This window comes from Vidua chalybeata, chromosome Z, assembly GCF_026979565.1.
Source record: "Vidua chalybeata isolate OUT-0048 chromosome Z, bVidCha1 merged haplotype, whole genome shotgun sequence".
Lineage (NCBI taxonomy): Eukaryota > Metazoa > Chordata > Aves > Passeriformes > Viduidae > Vidua > Vidua chalybeata.
This window is the reverse complement of record NC_071570.1, coordinates 24,335,005-24,362,792: the sequence shown is the minus strand read 5'-3', so window position 1 is coordinate 24,362,792 and position 27,788 is coordinate 24,335,005. Positions and strand designations below refer to the sequence as shown.

The window sequence follows — 27,788 nt, the reverse complement described above, 5'->3', positions numbered from 1 at the left end:
TGGTGCTGCTGTGGCAGCAGCACTTCCCAGAGCCATGAAACAGCGCTGCAGAGCTGTGTAAAGTCCAGTGGCATCAGTTGCATAAGGAGCGGGGTCAGAGTTCCCATCGCCTGCTTGAATGCACCCTCTAGAGAAGTTGGTCTGCAGATTATTTGTGTGGTACATTGTAATCTTGTGGTTTTTACATGATAACATAGCATGTGTGAAAGCTTGGTGAGGCATAGGAAGACTGGAAAGATTTGAGGAAGGGTTGGAAGGATTTGAGATACTGGCTGCGCCCCTTCATTAACAGACACTATCTCTGTGTATGCATGTGTTCACATTTATGTGGGTATGCACTTCTCAGCATATGAAAACCCACTGATTAACTTTTAAAAAGTTAATCAGGATTTAGTGTTAAGGGTCAGTCAGCGGAAAGTCGGTCTGTTTGCTGAGCTGCAGCAGCAGTTTCAGCCTCAGGCATGCAGTGAACACCCATCTTTCCACACTTGTGTTGTGAGTATGTGGTTTACTGAATTCTGATTCTGTTTATTCTTTTCCAGAAAAAGAGGAAGTTACTATAAATGGAGAAGATGAAAAAGAACGGAAAGACCCCTATTTTGTGGAAACACCTTATGGCTACCAGCTAGACTTGGATTTTCTGAAGTACGTGGATGATATACAAAAGGGAAATACCATTAAGAAACTAAATATAAGAAAGAGGAGGAAAGCTGTACCAGCCTCGGTGGGTACCAAGAACTCTGGTGGCCAGTGCAGTGGCTGGACCTCCACAGAGTCCCTCTCTTCATCAAATAGTGATGAGAACAAGCAGTCTTTGGCAACGAGGTGTCAAGTAACCTTGCCTGTCCCTGCCAAACCCTCAGTTTCCTTTGAAGTATCTCCTACCTACTTAACTGTCCCAGAGAATAAACAGCTTCCTCCTCCCTCCCCCCAGCCTCCTCGGCATAACCTTCTTGTAACAAAAACACTCATGGAAACACGGAGGCGACTGGAGCAGGAGAGGATGATGCAGGTCACGCCTGGAGATGTCCGCAGGCCTCGACTCTCCAGCTTTGGAGGCATGGGCTCCACAAGCTCCCTCCCCTCTTTTGTGGGATCCAGTGGGTACAATCAAGTGTCTCAGCACCTGCAGAATGGGTATCAGGGGAACGGCGACTATGGTGCCTGTTTCAGCTCCTCATTGGGTAGTTCCATTCGTCACAGCCCCATGAGCTCGGGAATATCCACACCAGTCACCAACGTGAGCCCAGTGCATCTGCAGCACATCAGGGAGCAAATGGCAGTTGCCCTCAAGCGTCTCAAGGAGCTTGAGGAGCAAGTCAAGACTATTCCTGTGCTGCAGGTCAAAATTTCAGTGTTGCAGGAGGAGAAGAGGCACATGATGGCTGAACTCAAAAACCACAGGAAAGCCACTCAAAATGACGTATACGGTTTCAGAAAGCGATCCTATAGTGCAGGAAATGCAGAGCAATGGGAACACATGTCTCAGGTGAGAAGAGGTGGAGAACTGTATATAGATTGTGAGGAAGAGATGGAGAGTGTGGAGCAGAGCTCTCAGAGGATAGAGGAGTTCAGGCAGCTGACTGCTGAGATGCAAGCCCTGGAGAAAAAAATCCAAGATAGCAACTACGAAAGTCCGGCAAACCTTCGGGTGAACAGAGAAAGCCTCACAAAAGAAGCCCGATCTGTTGCTGTGGGTGCTGATGAGAACATGAACGATGTCGTTATATACAACAGATCTGCAAGGCAACACAAAGAAGTAGCTGTGGGAACAGAGAAAGAAGTGAGGGAGTGTGGAGTTGGGGTGACAGAGGCCATGCTTGGATTGTCTGCAGAGGTTGAGAAGGAGATAGAGCTTCAGCAGCAGACCATTGAAGCCCTTAAGGAGAAGATTTATAGACTAGAGGTTCAGTTAAAAGAAACCACCCATGACAGGGAAATGACCAAATTAAAACAGGAGTTGCAGGCAGCTGGGTCTAGAAAGAAGTTGGATAAAGCCGTGATGGCTCAACCCCATGTTGTCAGTAGGATGGTGGAGGCTGTTGTACAAACAAGAGACCAGATGGTGGGAGACCACGTGAACGTTGCTGATTCGTCAGTGGGAAACCATCTGCAGACAAGCAGCATTGGCACCTCCTGCAGACCTGCCACACGGAGTGCGGCTGTGGGCCCCGAGCTGCTGATGAGCCAATGGCTGGTGAGGGAGAGGGCAGAGGTGCAAGATCAGGGTACAGGGAGGTCCACGGAGCTGCATGATAAGTCAGTGGGCACAGAGACCAGCATCTGTGAGACAGGCGTCAACACAGAGGAGCCATCAGAGGTGCCGAGCCCTTGCCAGATGGCACAGGCGGTTGGAGCAGTGAGGTCTGTGGGCTGTGGGGACTGCTCAGTGAACGTGGTGGTTTGTGTACCCAAGGAACACGTGTCCCGTGAAACAGCCACAGAGGCTGTACCCAGGGCAGAGGCAATGGTGATGGCTGTGCCTTCCACAGCTAGCCAGCAAACCAGCACTGCTTTGGAGATGGTGAGCCAGTGCACTGGGACGGAGGTGGCCTGCCTGGCAGACTGTGGGACTAACACCACACTAAGCAGCTGTGATAAGCAGACCAGCACGGACGGTGTGGAGTTGCGGACTGTGGCAGTAGGGGATGGCCGGGTGAAGGACATACACGTGTCTGCTAAGATGCGTTCGGTTGGAGTGGGCACCGTGCTCTCTAGCCACCCTGGCTTTGAAAAGCCTTCTGCAATAAAAACCAAAGACTGTGGCATTGGACAGATAAGTGTTTATGAGAACTACCTGGTTGGTCTGAAAATGAGGAGCATTGCCTGTGGACCCCCTCCATTGCCAGTTGTCCCAACTGGCACCAGGAGCATAGGTGTTGGGGGCGAGTCTGTGTGTGACCCAGTCGGTGGTCAGTCAGAGAGCCCTCTGCCTCCATCTGAGCTGAGGACAGGCTTGGATCACTACATTGAACGTGTGCAGAAGCTGCTGCAGGAACAGCAGATGCTGCTTGCTGAAAATTACAGTGAATTGGCAGAAGCCTTTGGGGAGCCCCACTCCCAGATTGGATCTCTCAATTCACAGCTCATCAGCACCCTCACCTCCATCAACTCTGTCATGAAATATGCCAGTACAGAGGAGCTGCGTAGTCTGGACCTTCAGAAGCAGTGCATGGAGAGAAGCACCCCATCAGGTAAGCCTAGTGTCAAGGCACACATCTGGCGTATTGTTTGGCTCTTTCCCAGGGCTGCAGATCAGTTGCCTAGGCTCTCTAATAGTCTGGAAGCCACTGTGTAGCCCTCCCCAAAGAAGCACAGAGCATAGCATTGTTGTTGAATGCCCATTGGGTATTCCGTTCAAGCCATCGCTGGTAGCTGAAAAAGCAGAGGCGATTTTATCTCTCCCAGTCCAGCAGGCTCTGAAGGTTCTGTTGATGATGATGCCATGGTTCTGACCACACAAGAGAGGTGTCTAAAATTTTGAAAGGTTTTAACCACTGTGCAATGTGCTGATTTAATGTTATAACTTCAGGAGTATTTCAGGTTAATGCCTGTGGGTTTGGAATTTCAAACTTGGCATGCAGGTTTTTAAAAACAACAGTGTCAAGATTTGACAGAGCCAAAAGTCACTTACAGTGTTGATATCAAACTGACTTGTTTCCACAGACATTTGCCTAGATTTTGTAGTGTTTCTTCCAAAGGCACATTGCCTTTGTTGCTTGTGCTGCTCAGATAGAGAGGTGTGGGGTGCTTTCCCTATTCCAACAGGCTGATTGCTTTATAATAGGCAACTCCAGAGCACTTCACAGAAGCCACATCTTGGACTTTCTCTGTTCCAGTAACTGTTTGTCATAATCCCTAGTTACAACCTTGTGTTTGAAAGGCATAACTACTGCTGGAGGTTTTGGTGACACTCAGGAAAGGCAAGAATTTTAATTTAAACACTCCTTGCCTTTTATTTATTAATGTAAAAATATAGACAATTATTTTGAGGAATTTTTTTATTCCCTGAGGTAGAGTTGAGTACTTTTAAATTTTTTTTAACGTCTGATAGGCTAGTTTAAAACTTGGCCATTTTTTTTAATATTGGTGAATCCAACCACATTACTGGTGCCTGGTGGTGACGTTAGATACTTTCTTATTGCTCCTGCCATACAGTGACTGAAATGAGCTTAAGGAGGTTGCAAAGACTGGTGCAAATGCATGTCCTGTAGATGCTGAATAGGGAAAAAAAACCCTGAGTATGTACTATTTAATGTCAGCATAATGTTATTGGCTAATCCAAATAGTTATATAAAGCTCTTGCAACTTGCTTACTGTCTTAAATTTTATCTATTTTTGTTAAAATGCAACTTGGTAAATCTGTTTTTTTAGCACATCTGTTGATGTGCTAAATAGAACCACCCACGTAATAAGCTATGTTTAAAAACCTAAAAGGTTTACGTTCTCGCAGTGAAGGAATAAGCAACTTTTTTATGTAGCAGTAAGGAAAACATATGATATTCTGTCTGCATACATGCAATATGATACTGTATAAGCAGTATTATTATTTTTCTGGTATGCACTTTATATTCTGGTCTTCTTACAAGTATTGATAGAATAATAATAATAAGGGTATCTAGCAGATATCAAAAGTGTCTGTAAAACAGTGAACCAGAGTTATCAATAGCTGTAAATCTTTAATTCCTTTCCTAGCTTTTACTGCACAGTATCAAATGTGTAGTCAAGAGGCTTGAAAGCATTTAGACACAGGTGGAGCAACAGATCATATTTACTAAAAATGTTAATACGTCGATTCAGATTTCACATTCCTGATAAAATTATTTTGGAATAATTTTATTTTAACTTGTAATGCCATTATCTTTAGCTGTGGATGATGAGTGTAAAATTTCTTTATTTTTAGTCCCTGGTGAGGGATGCCTGGACAGCAAACATAAATCAAGCTGTGGTCTATAACAGTTTAGACCCATGGAGAATTGGAGTGGAAAAAAAGATCTTAAGTCTGAAATGTTACCCTATCTCTTTCTATTAATTTTGAAAATATTGCCTTTAATACATTTATCTGCTGGTCCTGCTGCCCTTTCCTGCGCTTTTACAGATCATGTGTTATATATTTCTGTAGAAGGATTTTTTGCTGAATGAAACACTAACTTGAATAATTCTGTAATCATTGGAACTAATAAAGCCTTTCTTTTTCCGTGCACCAGTATTTCATGATAGCTTGTGAACTCTTAATAAGTTTTTTTCCTCATTTAGATCTCTTTGGTGTAGCTTTCCAGGTGTGTGTGTGAACTCAGCCAGTGCCCTTTTCTCTAGGCCTGGCATCTCAGACTGATTTCTGTAAAGCTTGTATAAACACAAAAAGCCTTCAGACCACTGAGTCTCTATTCCACTTCAGTTCAAATAAGCAACTGAGTTGAAGCTATTAAGAGAAGTGTGACTGCACACACCTCATTTTTTTAGAAAAAACAGGCTGAAGTGTCAGTTTCCAATTAGCATCAGTAACATTATATTTAATGCTTTATTCAAAGAGCATCCTTAGGAAGTATCTCTTAGAGGCCAGTTTCTTTTAGGGCAAAAATACCTGAGCTAGCTTTGAGGCATATGATTTGGGTACCAGTATGCCGTTCTAATTGATCAGTGGTCTGTGCTGCTTCTGAGATAGTACATCAGTTGACTTCTCAGCTTTACATATTTATCTCCCTGTTATTGCTGGGGAGACTGGGTGTGCTGCAGGGACCTCTGCCATCTCACCTTCCCTGACACAGCTTGTGGCAGGTGATGGAGGCACAGGCAGGAAAGCTGGAGCCTGCTGAGCAGGTCAGAGGCTGGCAGTTTTCATCTCCAGACACCTTAGACCACTGAGATGATCTCTGAGTCAAGTCTATTATAAAATTAGTATTTTGCTTGTTGCAAAATAATCACCTTCCCTTCTGTAACTTGGCAAATGCTATTAACATTTACATATGTACTGTCTTTCAGAAGCTCTAGTGACCTTAGGGAATTCAAACCCGCTGGCCAGATGAGCACATTTCCACTCTGCAAAGTCATGTTAGCTGGACTGTGCAACCTGTGTGTCCACCTTATACATATGGATGTGGGTCACAAACCTAGATGCTAACTGATCCATATTCTTAGACTAGACAGTATATAGGAAGCCTGAAGGGAGGCAAGTGCATTAATCTCCTCTGCTTGTTGCACTAGATTTTTAAAGAATTTTCACGATGTTATATTTTAATGCTCATATGATTTGTTTTGCGAGATACCAGCCAGAAGCCTAATGTCACTTGTACAGGTTCTAATTACATGGACTTTTCACAAGTCTTTTCACAAGTCTAGGTGGCTGTCTTTCACTAGCAGAGAGTTTTCAAGAATGGCATTAAAGAACAACTGATCAGCTATTGCCCTGAAAAATTACCTGAAAATGCATTGCTATTTTGCCTCAGTGATCTTCAGATATCAGTTTTATTGTCACATTTTAGAATAATCCTGACTGAGTGTCCCAGTAGAAGCATTACACTACTTAGTCATCATGAGGAAGGAGGCAGCTTCTTGAGTTAAAACTTCAGGGAGTGAAAGAAAATAGGAAGCATGTCATGTCAGAATGTCTAAAGGGTTTGGAAATCTTGATGTGCCATCTGGTGGAAAATCTGACAAGGTTTTCCGCTTTTAAGTTTTAACCAGAGCTGGGGAAGCAGGCTGAGGTACAATGGAAAGACCAAAAGAATGATGGTGATGTGAGAAGGCTCTGGTTCTCCAAAATTGGTGTGTTGGACTAATGAGGCAGTGTAAACATGGTCGTCATCTTCTGTGCTGTCAGTTGTAATGCAGGCAATTGGAGAAAGCTGGTTTTCTTTGCAGCTCTTCTGTTTGAGACACCTTTCTCTTGAAGATTTTGTTGACAGGTTAGTAACTTGTCTTCTGGCAGCACGAACTATTGCAGCTGAAGACTCAGGGCTTGCTTGAGGCTCAGAAGCCTGTGCTGATATGGCACAGGTATGATGGTGATCCTGTAAAGCTGTGGATTGCAACAAATCACAGTGGTTGTGCCTGTGTCTAGGCAGGTGAAGGAAGGCATCTCCAGCTGCCACAGATGCATACCTCAATCACTGGGTCAAGTTTCTGTATAGATGTTCTTGCTTGTGTTACAAACAGGACACATCCATCAGTCTGCTGGGAAGATGTGGAGCATTTTCCATGTTCCCTGGAAGGTCATGCATGATGCAAAACAGCCATGCAGATGGTCCCACCTAAGAGCTACATGAGTACTGTTTATTTACACATGTCTGGCTCATGTCTCAGAGAATACAGTGCCTCCTCTGCATGTTTACTGTGGCAGGTGGTTTCTGCTAGTTGTGACAACGTGGGAAGCTCAAATTGAAATGCTGTTCGAAAATGGTACCAGCCTCCATAAACCTCTTCTAAGAGGTTTGATGTACCTTCCCCGGTCATATGTTAACACAAGCTTGTTACTGTTGTCATTATTAGCGTTGTAATATTTGCTGCTTTGGCTCAATGGTAGCACTACATGTAGTGTTTGAACCTAGAAGCTGCTCTATCTCCTGGCTTCTGCTTCAGTTAGCAGAGAGCATAATTTGCCACAATTATGCAAATAATTGTGCAAAAAATAATCTATTGATTATAGATTATTTTTCCCTTCAAATTTATTGCTGCTTATAGAGTGGCAATCTGCAGCCTGCTAAGCTGTCTGTTAGACAGAGCCCCAGTTCTCTCCCTATGGTGTGGCAAAGGGATGTAGTGTTCAGGCACTGATCTCTATTTGGAGTTCCACTCCCATGGTAACAGGCTCAGCTATGAATATTTAATAGCAAGAGATTCCCATTTTTCCAAGGAAGTGTTGTCATATTTCAGCAACAATAAAGCATCAGCTGATAAAATCAAATCCACATGAATGAGAAAGAAAGAAGTACTCCACACTGACCTTCCTACTGTGCCCAGCATCATGAGATGCTTTGATACACCACTCTTCAGGGAGATGAAGGATGCCTTTCACCAAGCCTCGTGCACAATTGTCTTGGAAAAAAGAGCATTTTATAAATAAGATGATTAGCTGCTTCAAAGATGTGTGATCTTTTGTGATCAGTCATGTTTAATGAAAAGAATTGGTTTTAACTTCCAGTTTCAACAAGCTGGGTTCACAATGTAATTTGGGGATAAAAAACAACTTCTCAGCACAGAGAAAATGGTTAAAGTGAGAGTGAAAATGAGATTGTTCTTGCAGTTCTCTTACTAGAGCCTTCATCCTATTAGAAGGAGTGTTTTCCCTAGAGCTAAATGCTAGTTGAACATCTGCCTATGCTTGGGCTCCAAGAGAATCTGCCTTCTGTCAGTTTATTGTATAAAAAGCTCATGTGTGGAAATTTTTTGGTTTGAAACTTTAAATTCACTGGCTTTTAATGTAGAATGGCTCAAAAGTACCTTTTACAATGAAACCACTCTCTAGTCTTGTGAAGGTACTGCATTCATTAGTTGGATGGATTACTATCAATCATTGTAAATGTTTAAACATAATATGTTTGCTCATTACTGCCTTTTTATGTACCTTAGTAGAATGGGTTTTATTTTACCGTTCTGATAAGTAGGCCAAATTGAAAGTGGATTAAAATAATTTCTATTTTAAAAAAACACTTTTAAGGCATGACAATTTAAAAACACTGGAGGAGAGTACTTCAGTTAAAATCATTTTGTAATGAGCTTATTGTTACTGTAAAGAAATCATGCAGTGTAAAAGAGAAGTATTTCCTTGCTATATATGCTCCAGACAGTATTTGTGCACTGCCTTTAGTGGGTAATGTATAGCTTGTATCACTGACCATTTTAAAGATATTGTGCATATATATGCTGGCACTGACCAAAAGGTTAAAAATAAAATCTTTTTGCAGCTACCACATAAAAAAAAGCTTGTGTGCTTTTTTAAGCTAGAAGGCTATGATGTTCCAGCCAGAGAGCTAGGTTCTCATCCTGATGGTATTTAATCCCCCGGCCTTGTTTGCACTTCTCTTGGTTTGCAGTAGGATAAAAGTATTGTCAAGCTAAATTGTTTTTATGATAACACTTAGGTTTGCTTCCGTCAAACTAAATGGAAGATTTCAAAAGCAGGTGAAGGCCAGACTTCTGTTCCCATGAGTTCATCACAAATTCATAAAAGTCTGTTGAGTTCCCTGAACGAGCTAACAGCATGACTACTTGTGCTGTCATTAATGTGAGGGAAGATCTGCAATTAGGAAGGAAAATTGCATCCTAATAACAGTAGACAGATATTAAAGGTGCCAGAAATGGCATGGATAATCTGTTGCTTCTCTGTAGCAGCTTTGCTATGTCACCCTGGTTTAAAGTGGTGAGATTTTCAAAAGAAGCACAAGTTATTTATGAGAGGAGATTCTGTATAAAAAATTAAAAACAGGTGTTCTCATTCCTTCACACCACTGGAGCTAAACCCCTGAAGATGCTCCAATCTCTTGCTTCCCTCTGAAACTGATTAGAGCAGCTTTCTGCATAAGTGTTTATGTACAGATGAAGTTAGCAAGTTTTTTTGTTCTGCTGTGTCATACTTTTGTCTCTGAATTACTCCTGAAGTTTTCCAAAATCCTCTACTATGTTGAAAAATGCATTAGAAGTTCTTGACAAGTCCCTGCTGTAATTTGCTATTCTATATCAATACTTAGAAACTTATGTCAAGTCTGTAGTATTTGCCTGGAACAGTAAGTTAAGGAATATCATCAAGGCAAGTCTCTGTCTGGAGAGTCTCTGAGGGTCCCAAGGGTCTCTGTCTGGAGGTAGTGCCTGACTGAGTATTGACATGTTGGCAGATATGCTGTCAGTGCTGTGCACTGCAACCTGGAGAAGGATTCTGCTCAAGCATACTTGAGATCTCTGTGAAGTAAAAGGAACAGTCTGTTTTAGGATCTGTGTAGACCGGTGGTGATCTTCAGCCAGGGTTTCATTTCCACACTGGAGAGGTGTGCGCTACCTCCAGCCATAAGAGTAGCCCTGCAGTTCTGTTGGAGGAAGAAGGAACTCGATTCATTTGGCTTTTTGGTTTGCACAGCAGTAGATTAATCTATTAAATCATGGACCATAATGTTGGATGGTACAGCTCCTTCCTTTGTCTCTTTTTCTCAGTGATTAGACTCAGTGCTATCAAGTGTCTTCATGTTTGCTGTCTTGAAAAGGGGAAGGCCTGGGAGCTGATATTAAATTATAATTAACAGCTTGCAGCATTAATACTGAGTTGGACCCAAAGCTCTCTTTCCCTCATCATTGGGTACTGTTCATGCAACTTCTAAGAGCTTTGCAGGGAGAATGAGTACACTTTTACCTAATGCACATTTATTGTCTCTTTGCCCTCAAGTGTTGATGTCACCTTTTTTGTCAGGTGCCAGGGGCCAGATGAGCAGAACCCTTTTCTTCTTCATTGGAAGGCATGGACATCATGCCCTGTATCCTGAATTCAGTGTGGTGCCTCTCAGCCAATGATGCATGTACCAGAAGGGGAACCTATTGAAATCATGTTGCATTAGTGGCAAGTTCAGGAAAGGCTATGAGTCAGGGGAGAGAGGTCTGCTACTGTCCTCGTTTCTGTCTGTCCTAGCCTGCAGCTCCCTCCCCTGCCTGTCCCAGGGCAGGAGGGAGATACCTAAGGAAATTTAGGCTCAGGCTTTGGGGGCATGACAAGGGTCCACTAGGTCCTGCTGTTGATTCACCTCAGGCTGGAGCCCCACTTTGCCCTGCCAGAGTCCTGCCCTCAGTGCCTCCAGAAACACCATGGTTGTCACAGATGCTTTAGTAGGAGAACTGTGTTGTCTGGGAGACTATGCAGACAGTTCTGCTGAAAGCAAACCTGGGCATTTTTGGAACTTTGCATGTCCCTGTATGCTTCAGAGCAGGTGTCCTTCACTCCTTCCCATGTCCTCAGAGGCCAGTCTGGAGCAGAAGGGGTGACCTGGTAAAACCAGCCCAAGCAGCCACCATCAGCTGCAGCTGGAAGTGGTTACTGTGCTTGAAACTCTAATTGTACCTGTCGCAGCTCCAAGCAAGCAAAGAGACAGTTCCCTTCATTTTCAGCTAAGGGAGTTTAAAAATCATTGGTTTTGGCTTGGTGTTCTATCACCTTGGCAGCCCTCTTCTCTTCAGCTGTTGGATGAGGGATGATGCTTGCTGTTGGGAAGAGACCTGACCAAAGTCTGTACTGAAAAGTGGGGAGTGGTGGGGGAAGCGAGGGCAGGACTTCCCTCTTGCTTTTCATGAGTGCCCAGGTGTTCAGACATGTCTCTAGAAGGGTTACTCCTACTCAGGGTGCCCTGGGAAGCTTCTGCCTTCTTACACGCGCGCACACACACACACACACACAAAAACACACACACGTTTCACTCTTAAGAAAAAGCTTTTTTGCTGTGCTTGTAGTGACATGACTGTCAATACCCTGCTGCATGCCTTTTCCTGTAGACAGCTTCCCCTGTATGTTGGAGAAGCTATAAGCCATGGTGGGACTAGGCAATAGGCCTCACTGCTGGAGAAGGATGCTTTGGGAAATGCATGCAGGGTGAGACTTCATCAGAAGTTCAGAGACTTGGGTGGGAATGGGATCAAAAAGGAAGAAGTGGTGCTGGGAAGTGACAGTGTTTGGAAAAATCAGCTTCGTTATGTCCTGTTGTAGGAAAAATTCACTGAGGTGAAGTAACAACGGGGAAAGGCAGTCTAACATGAACAGCTTGCTAGACAGAGATGTGGCTGTGTGTCTAAAAATTAATGTTTGGAATTTACCTTACTACAGTGTATTTGCACCCTGTGCAGTGCCACTCATATTTGAATGAGAAGGCTGTGCCTTAGTTCTTGATAAATACAAAGGCAAAAAGTAATATAGAGGCACACATCATTGAAAGCAAGAAGAGAGTGGAGGGAAAAAAAGTGGTAGTGTTTAAAGCAAGTTAAACTTCAGCTTTTTTTTCCTTGAATGCTAACAAGATCACTAGGGAGGCATATGTGTGTAAAAAAACTCTCAGTATGTTTCACAAACAAAAGCATTTGTGCAGATTTGTAGAGAAGTTGTAATAGCACAGCTGGAGTAACTCCAGGGGAATCTGTAGAAGTCTGTGTAATTAGCACTGCTTTTTGAATACACAATGGGCAAAAGTGAGTGAATGCCAGCAAATCAGTGAGGGGAAAAAAGTGTAACCCAAAGATTTGGAATTTGATTTAAATACAACTACTAGCTCAGTACAATCCTGACCAAAAAAAAAAAAAAAAAAAAAAAAAAAAAAAAAAAAAAAAAAAAAAAAAAAGTAGTGTGTGGGAGTTCATTGCAATTGTCTCAGTAACTGGACAAAGCACATAGCTTTCAGAATTAGTTTGAGTACTGGAAAAAAGGGAAAATTTCTGCTTTCATGGAAAATGACATTTCTTAAAAAACGAGTACAACGAAAAGGTTACTGTTCTTGCAGAAAAAAACCTTCAGAGCCTGTGAACATACTGTGCTCCTCAAGCATGTCATCAAGGAGCAGCTCAGTAAGCCCACCCTGACCAGGGTGCCAGGAGCTGAGGTCACTGCTCATACTGAAAAAGAAGGAAAAAGAAGGACCATTCCTTTCATGCAGTTTAAAGCAAATATTTTCATAGCTTGTCCTTGTATTGTATGTCTTTATCAAAAGAAAAACGCATGGCCTTTTTTTGTGTTTTTCGAAAATTATCACAGTCTTTTTCCGATTAGGTCCTCAGGAAAGAGTATATTAAAGGACAAGTTTTTTTTTTTCCTTTTTTTTTGCTTTTTTTTTTTTTTCCTATTGATCACAGTATTGATGGAAATATTATCATTTGACTTATCCATGATGCCTACTGTCTTCTTTGGCAGGTGCTACTTTGGAGTACATCCCTCATGGCCAGCTTGCAAATACACACTTAACATCAAATTTGCGAATGCTGAAATTGGAGCAGGACACTGTGCCCACTCAGGAGGAGAGGAAGACTCCCCTTGTGGAAGCTGCTCAGGGAAGGAAGTCTTTTTCTTCTCAGGATAAAGCTCTCACTCCAATTAATCTGACGGATGATCAGCTTGCCTCAGGTCTCTATGGTAATAACTGGCTCACATTCACTTTTCATCATGCTGGTGGAGTCTGAATATGAAATACAGTTAAAGGTTTTCAATACTCTCAAAGATGCAGCTGAGGGGAAATTCACAGTGTGACAGCATGTGTCTGCAGATAGTGGTTAGGTTTTAAATGGCAGGTTGTAGCACATCAGTGAAATGCAGTTTAGTGTCTTCCTTAGAAAAATCTTCTGAAAGATAAAGGGTTAATAATTTTTAAAATACTTAAATTTTTATGCATTTTTACCTGTCCTTGGTATAAAGATTGGTTTAAAAGTTTTTTTTATGAATACTAATCTAAAATACCATCTTTGATTGAACCTACCTGTTGAATAGTTTGTTAAGTATGCTGTATGTATTGTTAAACATGCTGTATTAATGTGTTCATTTTGGCAAGAAGCTGCTGCTGTCTGACACTAAGAATTAAGATTTTGTCAACAGAATAACTGATTTCAGTGTTAAAAGTTTTTCACTAATAGCAAAGAAAAACAAAAAGCTCATGTCTTTTCTTTAAGTTTTCTAAAGCATCATGAAGATTAGCAGCATGTTGTAAGATGGAAAAGTTAGGCTTAACTAGTTTCCAGAGCTGATTTTGAAGCTGTCCTTCTCTATTTCCAATGTGCATGTCAAACCATGACTGTATGTATATTAGAAAACCCAGCTTCAGATGGTAAATTACCGAGAGAGCTGTTGAAAAATATATAGAGTTGTTTTGAAAAATCAACCATAATGCTGCTGCATTCAAAGCTGGCTATAGATTTATACTGATATGTATACTTATCTCCCTTCCTAACAGTATGTACTAATAATGAGAACACACTCAAATCTATCATGAAGAAAAGAGACGGGAAGAAGAATTTGAGCAACACCAAGAAGAACCTGCAGTTTGCTGGCATTAATGGCGGGTAAGAGACCTGTATCCAAAACATCTGTTATTGTAGCACTTTTCACAGTGGGAAGAAGAGAAAGAGCCCAGGAACACATGCATAGGTTTGGCCTGTCCTTCAGGCTGAGGTGCAACCACTGAGTGTAAGGATAAGAAGGAAGAATTGATCAGCTGAGCTCCTCTTAATCTTCTTGTGCTTGCAAGTCATATATGGCATCAGTCTCAAATACCTGTACATTAGATTGCTGCCAGATTTACCACAGGAAAGTGAAACAATCTCAAGACAGCCATGAGGACATTTCTCAGGCAATGCTGTAGTAACAAAAACTTGTACGTATCTTCGGTAGCTGACAAGCACAGCTGACAAGCACAGCATTATACTATTAAACAATACAGCAAGAGACACTGTTGCCCTAGTATTAATTTTTCTGGCTTTGTGGTAAATATATACAGAGACTTCCTATACAAATACAGAAGACAGTATGGAAAATTGTCTTCTTTTAGAATATTACTTGCCCTTGCAGAATGTTGCAAAGACCTTTAAAATGGTTTCATACAATTGTTTTTATATAGCTTTTCTAGCCCTTTCCTCAGATTAGTTTTTCTTTAGTACAAATGCTTTGTGCGGTATATAGTCTAAATATCTCACTTACCTAATTTCCTACATATTAGCTAAAAGTATCATTACATATAGTGAGGGAAAGTTATCATAGATTTGTTAGCTTCCGTGCTTATATCTGCCTAGTAAGGCAATACAATTTACTCTGAACAAAGTAATTTCAGTTTGGGGATAAGGCAAGGTCTGACAAAATGGTAAGACTTAAAAAGAGATTGTTCTTCTTTCATTATACACTGTGTGCATAATACTGACAATATCATTGCCAGTAACACTGAGTTCAGTGAGTAGAAGAGGTCTCCGAGGAAAAAACAGGACAAAGCTTTTGCAGGACGTTTTTCCACTTGTGCCGGTGCAAGCAGGTACTGACTGCTGCAGAGTGGCACTGAACAAGCACCTCTGCCCCTGCCCCTTCTCCCTGTAGGTATGAGACCACATCCAGCGATGACTCCAGCTCCGAGGAGAGCTCCTCCTCCGATTCAGAGGAGGAGTGTGAGAGCCACGAGTACCCCTGCGACCAGCACACAGAAGAAAAGCAGCCCACCCCCCATGCTGCGGAGGTCTGTGCCATGGGAGCAGAGAAAGACAGTCCTCTCCCAGAGTGTGAGGCCGAGGAGGTGGAAATCAGAGAGAGGTAGGCTGCACCCTCTCCAGAGTGTGCCTCTGAGGAGGTCGCCTCTGCCTTGTGTCAAGGGGCAAGCTGTGTGGACTGTGCTTGTGGAGAAAGCATCAGCCCCAACACTGGCCGACTGCTGTCCACTGTCCCTCCTCCTCAAGTGGGTAGCCAAAAGCAGTTTCATGGCAAAATGACTGTGTGTGAGCAGGAAGAAGGTGTCAGAGGGTATCCTTTCTAGCAGCTGACCCTATTGACTTTAAATGATTCATTAACAGCAAGACCCTGGTGCCTCCCCTAGCAAAGGCTGTCCCAGGTTACAACTGGCACTTGCTTGGGAGCAGGCAGTGCCTTGTTAATGTCCTGGTCTGTAAGCAAACAAGTTAATCTTGAGCCATGCACATCAGGTCAGCTGGCTGCTAGGAGTGCATCTTGCATTTGCATCTTCCACAGCATCTTGGGCATGGCACAGTAAGATGATGGGGTACAACACTGAGGACGCTGAGATCATGTGCTTCATATGATATGAGATTGTTTACTGTAATACACTTTCAAGGCTGCCATCACACACTTGTTCAACATGTCATGTCTTAGGGTACTTTTCAAATTGCTGTGTAAGGTAGAATTTGACAGACAAAGCTGTGCTTTTCTGGCATATGGAAAGAATAAAGTGGTGAGTTTTTACTGATTCTTCGTTAGCAAACAGCAAAAGGAAGTATGAACCGTGGCAGTGAAAGGATATCCTACAGATAATGGATTTGCCAGTGTGCTAATTTGGAAAATTATGTAGGTAGAATAATAACAGTAAAAGAGCTAAAATTAAATTAATGTCACGTTTCACTGGAGATGTAGCTTAGCATCAAGTTATCTGTAATTGTCAGCTGTTAAATAAAAGAGATGCAGAAATTAATAGTTCAGAGTTTGGAGGCCCTGGAGCTGTGTGTTATTTGAAGAGCCCTGAGCTTACTTCATACAGTACTGTAGGATAGCCTGTTGTTTTACAGGTGGCATAAAAAGATGGGCAGCCTCTGAAAAGAGCTCTCTAATTTGTATTTACAGTAGCAAGGGCTGATTGGGAAGAAGAGCATCAGAACAGCTTAGATAGCCATTGTACTCAAGGAGCACGTTCCTTGCAAGTTGACTGCCCTGGTGATGCCCTCTGAGGGGAAGAGTCAGGGCACGTGGCCATGTATGGCCATGGTCCATGCAATGGTGGAAATTTCATTGCTCTGTTAGCACTAGCAGCTGGCTTGTAATACACAGGGGCTAAAACGCCCATCTTACACACATGAGTGTGTTAGCTTCTCTGGTTTTTGGGAGAATTTTCTGGAAAAACTGCCATTATCCTCTGTGCAGATTTTAGGCAAAGATGGCTGGCCACAGCCTGCTATGACATGTGGCACAGGCTTTCTTTACTTTTCTTTTTTTAAATTTGTAATGTCAAGGGAGTAAAAATTAAAGAGGGCTGGAGAAAGAGAGTAAATTTCCAGAGTGGGTGGGATGAGAAGGGCTAGTTCCAGTGAATGGGAACTGGCAAGGAGGCACCTCTTGAGCTGTTTCCCACTGCTTAATTCTGTTTCCATCACAGAATTAAGATTTGGCATTAACTATTGGCATTTCTCCTTGTCAGTCAAGTAATCAAAGCACATAGCATATAAAGTGTGCTCTGCAGTCACACAGCAGTAGGTGAGAATTTCCACTAGAAGTGTTGCCAAGTCTTACAGCACGAAAGTGATGTGTTTCCCCCTCTACATTCCTGTTGCTCTTCCCGCACTCATCTCCATTCCGCGTGGAGGGAATGTCTGTGAGAAGAGCTGCCAGAGTGGCTTCTGCATGGTAGGAGCAGATGGCTTGCCTGGAAACTTTAATTCCCAGAGAACTTGCAGAAAAACAAATATTTCTATACTGAAATGCTAAGATAAAGATTGAAACATGCCATGTATTTTGCTGTCTCACTCAGGTACGAGCTAAGTGAAAAGATGCTTTCTGCCTGTAACCTGCTGAGAAACAACATAGATGACCCCAAGGCATTAACCAACAAAGATGTGGTAAGCAATACAGGTGAAAATTTTCTCTTGAGATGCAATAGAAAAACTTTAGGGAGAGGTAACTTCTGGTTTTACAGGACCAGCACTGCAGTGGCTAGGCAGAAGAGGATTTCATCTTTCCCGCAAGAGTCACAAAGCTCTTTGTACCACGGCATTTCCATCCAGAGAATATACCTGTGCTTTGTGTGCTTCAGTACTGTTGTCCCAAGGCACACACATAAAAACAGTAACATGAAAGTACAGTTTCAACATACCTGTGCATTCCTGTATTATTCCTGTGGTTTTGTTGTTTTAGCAGTGGTGTGGACAGCTTTCAGGCCTCACATTAGGAGACTGCAGTGGGTGAAGACTCCGTTGCATCCTATGAAAAAACTTCAGAGTCTGTTCTGAAACACTAGGTGATCTGTCTTGTAAGCACAGGGATGCTGTTTGTCTTGTTTACTGGACTGGTGGTTTTTATCAGTGCTGCAGAGAGTAAGGAGGATTTATTGTTAATACTTAAATACTACTCAAATCTCAAGACATAAAATTGTATTTGCCTTAATGGAAATGCCTCAGATAGGGATTGCCTATGCTACTCTGTGAGGGCAATCTGAAAGCAAAGGACCGCTGCTTAATAATATGAAATTGAATTTTGCATTTGTTACACTTGTGCAGTGATATAAAAGGCAACAACTTAGTCATTCTTTTCTACTATAGAGCATCTGCAGCTTCTTAAAGACAATAATGTTGTCTGTATGACACAGTAATACTGTCTGTGTCCAGTTCTGACATCTGTGCTCCAGTGAATGTTTTGAAAGATTGTTTCATACAATTGTGACATACAGTTTTTAATTCTGTGTTTGTCCTTCAGGAGTAGTTTAGGCATTCAAACAACAAATGCTTTAGGTCCTCTTGGAGTTGAAAGTGTCAAAAATGGCAAAACCAGATTATGATCTCTGCCTTAGAAGGGTAATTTGAATATACATTTTTCTTTCTTGTACCTAAAGTGTTTTCCAGCACAAGTAGTGCTTTGTAGGTAGAAGCTGCAGACTAATCAGCTCTTGTCCTTTGTCTGCTGATAAAGAAGTCTTGTCCAAACAGCTTAAATGTCAGTATAGCTAAGGATCTGTATGAGGTGTCCCAGCCTCTTCCAGTATATTCAGCTCTTGTAGCTGCTGTTTACACCAGAAAGAGTTGTGGACTGCATCTTTTTGAATGTGATGGATTAATTGAATTTTAAAAGTGTGTTGTTTATTTAATAATGTGTGTGATACTGTAACTAAAAATAGTTTCTTAGTGCTATTTTGCACTCAGTAGTGCCTGAAATAAATTTTAAAATTCTATTGTGTCAGTTTATGGCCACCTTTGCATTTCAACTCTCTATATTCACAGAATACATACATCACATTATAGTAGCACTGATGTAAAATACTCTGTTAATGTGTTTATGTAGTACAGATACATAGGTAGCACTGATGTGGGTAGAATATTTTCTCTTTACCAGACACAGACCACCTCTAGAGCTACTGGTGTGTTTTCACTAGAGGCTGCATAAACTTTCTGAATGTCTTCTCTGCAAAATTGCCCTTGAATTTACTGGCCGCCTTGCAGGTGAGGGTTTATGAGCACGATACAGTGGTCCTTCCAGGTTAGAGAAAGTGTCTCAAAGTCAGAGCTGGTGAATATGGAAGCCTTCTTGGCTCACAGTGAGATCTGCTCTACCGACCTTGTCACAACACACAAGTCACCTGGCCTAAGAGGCTCCTACTCCCCCACTCATAGTCCATACCCATGGGAAAGTTTATCCTGAATGTGTAGCCTGCATCTTCTCACTGCAACTAAAATATCTTATTACTAAAGTCAGAGAGCTTTCAGGTGAAGAACAGGTTCTTCCTTTTTTCCCTCTTTTCTGCAACAAAAGTTACACAGTTTCTTTCCCCAGCGGTTCTTTCCAGCAGAGCATCTCCAGTCCTTCCTGTCTGTCCAGTAAGTCAGATTTCCTTGACTTCCTTATCTTTCTGCTTATCTTTGAAACTGTTTCCACCAAATATTTTGTGTCATTCAGTGATCAGACCAGACAAAGTAGTCCAGGTGTTGTCTTCCCAGTACTAGGCAGAAAGAAGGGACTTCATCACATGCCATGCAAGCTATAAATCTTATTCACCCCAAAACAGTATTTACCTTTTACATTACGATGTGATGTTGGGTTCAGTTGGTAATCGTCTGTAATGATCAGTTCTTTTTCTTCAGAACTGCTGTCCAGACAGTTCTCATATACTTTGTGCATTTGATAATTTGTGCCTCAGAACTGGGCCTATCTGACTTAGTTTTAAGTCCAGTGAGAAAGTCTTGAGTTTATTTGTGATTTATAAACATAGTTAAGTATTTGATGGAAATCATTGCACAACTCTTTTTTTTTTCCCATTCACCAATATTTGATAACTGTTAATTCTGGGAGTATTCTCATCCTGAAATTCTGTGCTGTCAGTGGTGAAAATCAGGTGAAGTGAGAGGAAGTAAACGGTGTTTTAAAGCAGACTTTAGTCAGAGGGGACACTTCAGTCTGTACATCTTATTTGTGAGCTGAATACTTTCTTCCCATGTTGGACTAAAAAATATTTGACCTGCATTGCTGACTTATGGGATGGAAAAATCTTTAAAATAGATTGTCCATATGTAAATTTTTCTGTCTTGGTTTTGGCAGAGGTTTTGTTTAAATACCATCCAGCATGAGTGGTTTCGTGTCTCAAGTCAGAAGTCAGCTCTCCCCGAAATGGTTGGAGACTACATAACTGCTTTTGAAGAGATTTCTTCTGCTGTCCTCAGACATATCATCAACATGGCAGATGGAAATGGAAACACAGCTCTGCATTACAGTGTCTCACATTCTAACTTTGAAATCGTAAAGCTTCTTCTGGATGCAAGTAAGTTTGCTTTATGTTTTTTTTTAAATTACTCTGGTTTTGCAATTCTCATGGGTGAAATTCTTTATGGACTAGAGGCCAAGTTTGGTCTTCTTCCAGCAGGTGTTTTAACTGTTAACAGTTATATGGTGGCTTACTTAGGTAGTCTAGAGTCTTTTTTTCTAGTACTAGCTTTGGAGGTGATGCTTCTTGAAGAAGTTAAAAAAACACTTAAGTAAATTATATACAGAGTTGAGATAGATAGATAGATAGATAGATAGATAGATAGATAGATAGATAGATTCCTGACTCTTGCACTGTAGTCCCAAGTTCAGCAGCACCAGTCTCCAGCAGTTTTCTCTGGAGGCAGCACACTTGCTGCTCAGCACTCTGCAGGGTGTTGATGGAGGAAGATGCATTGAGGTATATATACCATCTTAAATACACAAGCTAGTCTAGCATTGTCTAGAGCAGTGCAGAAGTTTTTTCTGGCCATCACACTGACTTATCTATGCTACTTTCCTGAAAAACTGGAGCAATATGGCATTCTGTCACAGAGACCATTTTCCTAGTCCATAAGCTTCATGCTTCATGGACCTAGTCCATGCTGCTTCATGTGGTTGCTTTTGTTGCTTCATTTTCTTGATCTTCTTGCAACACGCATGCAGAAAGAGTAGTGGCAAAGGAGAGACTCCAGAGTATCTACTACTCTGGAAAATCTGCCTCTGTGCCAGATGGCATCCAGCAGAAGGTATCACACATTGGAATTGGTCCGAGGCAGATGTTTAATCTGTTTAATTCTAGTTTTGCTCTCTCAGTGAAGTTTGTTTCTCTAAACTAGTTGAAAAACCTGTCAGAGTTGATTGTGAAAGCTTAACTAGGCCAATGACACGTCTGGAGTGTAAGCCAAGCAATATTCATAAATCCAGAAGGGTAACATCAGATAAACAAGGATATGAAAGATACAAATCTCAGCTTTGATAACCTAGCACATGTGTCACACATGCAGAGACTTCTTCAAGAGGAAAGTGAGCACTTAGAAATCTCTGGTCCTTTTGAAGGCAGTGTGTGTTTGGGAAGAGTGAGTCACAGCAGGAGAATGCAGGGAATGTCAAGAGTATGGTGAAATGGGGCAGGCTGGGTCTGCAGCACAGTGTGGTAGGAGGAAGCTGCCCCTCTGCTTCCTTAGGTTTCTCAGAGGAGCAGGAACATGCTCATCTCTTGCTGGAAATCAAGATATGTGGTCAGCTTTGCAGTGTGGTAATATCACAGGTAGATTCTTAGACCAAAAACTCTGTGTCTGTTTGGTGAGAAGAGTGGACAAGATGAGATGAGAGAATCCTCCATAGCATGAAGCAGAGTCACCAAGAGGACAAATAGGAGAACAGTTTCCCTCAGCCATATGGAAAAGCAACTAAATGTGACCTCAGAAAACACACTCTGCTAAAGTAGTCTAGTCAGAGTAGGAGCACACACTTCTGAAAGTTTTTCATTACTCAGGATGTAATGCATTTAGCAGACTGTTGTGTTCTCTGGCTTCAGTGGCTTCACAGAAGTGATGTCTGAAAGAAGTATTGGTCTACTGGTTATAAGGTATCATCACCAACATCTATTTAACATTCAAAAATTTTGCAATATCTTACATCTGCACTCGAGTTGCTTCTGAAATGTTCTTTTGACTGAAAAAAAAATCCTTTGGCCGTAAGTCTGAAGAATTTCCTGAACCATTTTTGCTTGTTAAGATACCTGTGGTGCAATTTAACCTCTAGTCTGCAGATAATGTTTATGTAAATCTGAGTCCCTGCTTTCCAATATGATGAGCACCCTGCTGCCCCATAAAACAATAAGCACTGCTGAATTTCTGCAGAATTTTAGGAACAGAAACAGACTGGAGGCAAGGTTTGAACAAAAAGGAGAACTCATATCGGTTGCTGGCACTGGTGAAGTTGCAGGCACTTACTTGCCTGTATTTGTTCCCAGAGCAGTTTTGTTCGTGGTCAAATACACTGTAGAACTGGCAGCAGTCTTTAATTTAAAGGGTTGGTTTTTTTGGCAGCTCCAAAACATGTTGAAGTACACTTGCAGATTTTTAAAGTAACACCAATTGCAGGAAAATTGTGTTAAAGACACAGACTTTGTGCTGAAGAGAAATACCTTTTCCACCGACCATGTTACTGGACCACTTTTATTCTGCAGTATGCATGCCTTTGGGAGAAGAGTTTAGGGACTATCCTGACAGTGTTTCTGAATATGATGCTAAATTTCAGACCACTTGCTTTTACAAAAGGAAAAAATAAAGCAAAAATAAAGCCCTAAATGATAATATATAAAATGTCTTTGTGCTCTCTCTTGTGTTGTACACATAGTACAAAAGAATTCTTTTCTTTGTCTGGCTCAAGAGCTCCTCTGTTAATTTTTTTCTTCTCCACCTTCCCTTGAATTGCATCCATTATGAAAGCAGTTGCTACTTTTTCTTTTTATAGGCTGGTCTACTGACAGTTTATTCAGTTGATTAGCACAATTACTGCTTTTTGGGTTCTTGCTTTCTGAAGAAATTATGTCATCCCTCTGCAGATGTCTGTAATGTAAATCATCAGAACAAGGCTGGTTATACCCCCATCATGCTTGCTGCACTTGCAGCTGTGGAAGCGGAGAAGGACATGAGGATAGTGGAGGAACTGTTCAGCTGTGGGGATGTGAATGCTAAAGCCAGCCAGGTCAGTCAAACAGTTCACAAGGCACAGTTCTTACTGCTGTACTCCTGTGCCTTTTTATTGTTCCTTCCATGCTTCCATCCCTGCTCTTGATCAATTCAAATGTTGCTCTCATTTGCTTTCATCTTTTGTGGGTTTTTTATGTATGGCTTTGGTTGCTATATACAAAATGGAGCTGTGGAAGAACAGTTGAGCCTCAGGTCTGGACCTCTTCTAAAAATGATCATGGTATGAAAGAACTATTACTGAATTTTGGGCAACATTTACAACTTCTGCACCATTTAGCACCTTTGAATAAACTACAGATGTCTGAAAATAGGATATCTTCCATTAATTCAATAAATAACTATGTGAATGTGAGATATATGATACATAAGAGGTATTTAAACAATGGCAATCAAAGCCTTGAAAATACTGTTTAAAATAACAATTTTTTCCCCCAGAAGAAACACAGTGTCTCAAAAAAAAAGGTGTTCATTCTTTGTCACTGATTGTTTCTGTAGTTATTTGGGTTTTCCTCTTCTCTCCATGCAGGCTGGTCAGACTGCACTGATGCTAGCTGTGAGTCATGGCCGGATAGACATGGTTAAAGCTTTACTGGCGTGTGGTGCAGATGTCAATATCCAGGATGATGAGGGCTCTACAGCTCTGATGTGCGCAAGTGAGCATGGACATGTGGAGATTGTAAAGCTTCTGCTGGCTCAGCCTGGGTGTAACAGCACCCTGGAGGACAATGTGAGTTGCCTTTCAATGCTTCTGAAATCTGCTTGGGTTAATGTCTGACTCAGAGTGCCAGAGTACCAGCCACAATGAATCTTCTGCTTAATTGGTAGCAAGTACTGTGATTATTTGGCTAGTATTTTTACTTTTCTAACAGACATACCTGGTAGCAATTTCTTTGGTTAGCTGTAGGTGTTTAGTGGCCAGAACAGAAAAAAACATGTGTTAGCTCTCCCTTTCCCTCCTTACCTTTCCCTCTCCCATTCCTTCCCCCTTTCAAAGGACTTTTCTAGTTTTCAGTTAAGACCTTATCTGGTGACTTAGGGCCTCACTGTGTTGCTTTTCTGTGCCTATGGCAAACATCAGCCCTACAATTCTCTTGAAATTATATTCCCACTGTACCTACACCATGACTTTTGAGATTATAGGTTCAGTCTTAGTCATGAAGCTACACTGTCCTGACAATAAATGGATAAAGACTGTGACTTCAGTGCCAAGTGAGACACCTGCATATTCCTTGTCTGCAGGGACCATTGCAGCCTACATTGTCAGCAGACAATTTGTTCTGTAGATTTCTCAAGCTTGAAAACATTGACTTAGCTTTTTTCTTCCTATGTTCTTGTTAACAAAATTTTTTGCATACTCTTCCTTTCTTCCTATTGCTTTACCCACTGAACACAGAAATGGAGCCTGGGTTTGGATTTAGTGGGTGGGTATTTGTTGAAGCTGTTGCAGAGAGGCAAGGACATAATTTCACTTCATTCACCCAACTGCTGCAGGAGGCAGCTCAGTTCCTTGTAGTGCTAGCGGTGTGAAACTTCTGGCTGGAGAGGAAAATGTAAGAAGACCTCAGTCTAACAAACATTTTCAGGAGCAGTCTAGATTATTGCTGCTTGGATGATGTTAGCACTATCAGATATGAAATCAATAATTACAGTCTTTATGGGGACATGATACTTAACTATTCCTGTGGCCAGTTTGATAGTTTCCCAAGCACAGTTTGCTGCTTATTCACAAATTTGTCTGTGCTGTGGGATTGAGATTTTTAGCATTCCCCTGGCTATTGTCAGTGTCACAGTGATGTTTTTCCAGTCTGCATGATCAGTAGTAACCTGAGTATCATCCCATTAATGTGTGCCACAGTAATTCAGCATCTCTCTTTAAGAACCTGTGTTGACTTTGATTGGAGTGTTAACTGTGCATTTGTCATGCATTATATTGCACTGTAGTAGACAGTTCTTCTAGCTCCCTGTCTGTTCAGGACAATTAGATTTATGTATAATTGCTCCCTTTTGTCCCATAAGAAGACTTTCCATGTGGATGCTGTCAATCGTGTCCCATGCTAGAAAAAGGGTTTACTATTTAAAAATTGGTGCCAACCATTCCAATACCAGTACTACAGCAGTGGCTGGAATGCGTGCTCCATCCCTGTGAGACATTTCAAATACTGGCATTATTGTAGAGATTTCTGTGTGCAAGAGCCAAAAGCCAGGCAGTGAACCAAGCACCAAGTTCATATCACAGGTTGCCTGACATCTGTGTTTTCCTTGACCAAACATGGTCCAAAGGAAAATCAGTAAAATACTCTTATTAGTAAGTAAAAGCAGGTTAGTAAAATACTCTTTCAGCTATAGCACTTTTTGCTTCCAGAACCCTCAACAGCTGTTGTTTTTTGAAAGCAATGGTATCTTCTGAGAAACTAAGGTGGCAGTATTTGACTAGGAAAGCCCATTTGTATTTAGACTTCCATCAAAGACCATTTGGAATTATGAGTGCAATTTCTCCTAGTGTTGATGGGAACTATACCACAACAATTATCATTTTAACACGGCAGTTATCATTATATCTGACCAGCATTTTTCCCTCCCTTATAATCTCTTCTACTTGTTACTGACATCGTAGTTTCTCTGAGACAACCCAATCTTCTGGTCTTGCACAGCACTACATGTAACATTACTGTGATAATAGTGTGCTCATTCTTCCACAGCAATAATCGAGACTCCTCGTTTAGAGAAATTATGAGTCTTCGATAACTGGACTGCCTCATAAAACACCAGTGCAAGGCTTAAAACAAAAGAAATTAAACAAGACTCTAAATTAACCTGTCTGTATGAGCAGTAGGGCCTCCACTTAGTAACTTCACTTTTCTGTGGGCTGATGGGGCTTTTTATCTGTGGGCTGAGATCTGTTAAAGCATACAAGCACTAATTCTCTTGTTTCTTCCTTTCTTCTGTCAGGATGGCAGCACAGCACTTTCAATAGCCCTGGAAGCTGGACATAAGGACATAGCAGTTCTCCTGTATGCCCATGTCAACTTTTCCAAAACCCAGTCACCGGTTAGTACACAACCTCCTGTAAGGTTATGTTTTAACTTGCTACTGTTGAACATAATAGTGAAATGTAAACAAGAAATTTACTCCCTGGCAGCTGCACAGCAGTACAGCACATGAAATTTTGAGTTTTATTCACAAGACAATTTCTGTGCTGTTAAGTGGAATGTACTTTTTAAAATACATGTTGACTGCAGAAGGTTGAAGCCTGTCTGGCTGAGCAACAGACAGTTCCTGCTTCTCCTCCTAATTACCAAGGGGTACAGATAGCTCACTATCACTGATTCTGGCTAGTGTGCAGAGGTACTATTGTATTATTTTAATGGTAATTATTGACCTGGAAACTGAAACATAGCTCTTCTAGGTGTTTTGGCAGCTATGCACCTCTCTTCTAGCCCTGACTCACTCTCCTGATAAACTGCTGTTAAACACCTCACTGTCTAAACAATATGCACTTGCAGCTAGTAGGCTGTTTGATAGCTGGCACTTTTCCTCCAAAAATTAAAAAAAAAAAAAAGAAATTATCTGTACAATTAAAGGTAAAGAATTGAACAGAGTAATTCTGAGTATTGTGTTTTCTCTCCACTGGCTGGAATAATTTATCTTTAATTAACTGTTCTTTATTTCTTTTAGGGCACTCCTAGGCTTAGCAGAAGGACATCTCCTGGTCCCACCCACAGAGCCACATTTGAGTAGTAGTGTATAAATATCTGTAAAAAATCTCTATGCCATCTTTAAGCTGCTAAATGTTACTGTTTTACTGAGACAGATACTGAATGTAATTGTCTTGTGCCTGAACTCACCAGCAAAGTGAAAGCAGAGATCTAGTGCTAAAGGTAGAAAACTGTAAACTTGAAGCAAGTATGTAGTTAAGTAGTGCGTAGTGGAGAAACTTAGCCAGAACTGTTCTTTTCCTCACATACTCATCTTTCTGTACACTGGCATAAATCCTGTTTTTCTTTGTTGTAGATTGTCCTTCCTTATGTTATGTCCAGACTACGACTTCTAAAGCTATCCATCCAGGGGTGTCCCAGTGGCTTATTTTTAGTAATTCTAAAATATATTTACTGTGCCTAGACTTCATCACAGTAAACTTTTCATAAATTTCATTCCAACATGACTTTCATGTTTTTAATTACTTTGAAATTCAGAAGTTGCAGTTGCTTATGTAGTCAGTTCCATGGATCTTGAGCTGGTGGGTGAGTGGGTAGGTATTGGGGATAGAGCTTCTTGTCAGGTCTGAAGTTCACTAAATAAGTTGTTGCTAATTGGGGATAATGTATAACTTTTTATATAAAAGATACTAGTATATATAAAATTAACTCACACAGTATTTTCAACATTTTATATTCCATAATAATTAAAACCTACATGAAGAATCAGATGTCCTGTTACCATATTTTTATTAACTGTTTCAGTCTATAAGCTCCATACATGTTTATTGGAGAATAAAATTAGAGGTACCAGCTGTATATTCCCCTTGAGTGTAATTGAGTGTACATCTTGGTGCATATTTATGGAATGCTATTACCTTGTCACATTCATTTTAGTCAAGTGTATTGAAATGTTTGAAGTGCCTTAGACTCTTGCCATATTTTCAGAATAAAATTTCATTATGCTGTTTTACTTCTCTCCTGTTTTACTTGTGATTTGTCATCATCCAGAAAGGCTGCACATTATAACTGCAGCAGAAAAACAAGCTAAATTGGTAAATCAAGGCAGGGAGGACTGGACAGTACCCACATGAGGTTTTTCCTGCTGACTGGAAGAACTTTGCCCAAGATGATCTGCCTTTGCTTGTCTTGCACAGGCTGCAGCACCCTTTGCTGTTTGGTTAAGATGTGACCTCTCTCAGCCATGTGAAGCATCCTGGG

The 27,788-nt window shown here is 41.4% G+C and overlaps 1 protein-coding gene across 1 annotated transcript; it reads left to right on the top strand.

Moving 5' to 3' along the window:
• Positions 1–548: 548 nt before the first annotated feature.
• On the top strand, positions 549–27,540 carry KANK1 (KN motif and ankyrin repeat domains 1). Its single transcript, XM_053932191.1, has 10 exons — positions 549–3,194; positions 12,869–13,087; positions 13,899–14,007; positions 15,029–15,238; positions 17,178–17,265; positions 19,952–20,171; positions 22,725–22,867; positions 23,399–23,599; positions 25,822–25,920; positions 26,548–27,540. Exons 1-10 carry the CDS (start codon positions 971–973, stop codon positions 26,608–26,610), a joined length of 3,576 nt encoding a protein of 1,191 aa, XP_053788166.1. The 5' UTR covers positions 549–970; the 3' UTR covers positions 26,611–27,540.
• Positions 27,541–27,788: the final 248 nt, after the last annotated feature.

What these genes read in the sequence shown, in the direction of transcription:
- KANK1 (XM_053932191.1), top strand. Translation starts at nt 971, where the DNA reads ATGGAAACACGGAGGCGACTGGAGCAGGAGAGGATGATGCAGGTCACG. An exon ending in GGAGAGAAGCACCCCATCAG is followed by an intron (nt 3,195 to 12,868) that starts GTAAGCCTAGTG and finishes CTTCTTTGGCAG; the next exon opens with GTGCTACTTTGGAGTACATC. An exon ending in ACAGCACCCTGGAGGACAAT is followed by an intron (nt 23,600 to 25,821) that starts GTGAGTTGCCTT and finishes TTCTTCTGTCAG; the next exon opens with GATGGCAGCACAGCACTTTC.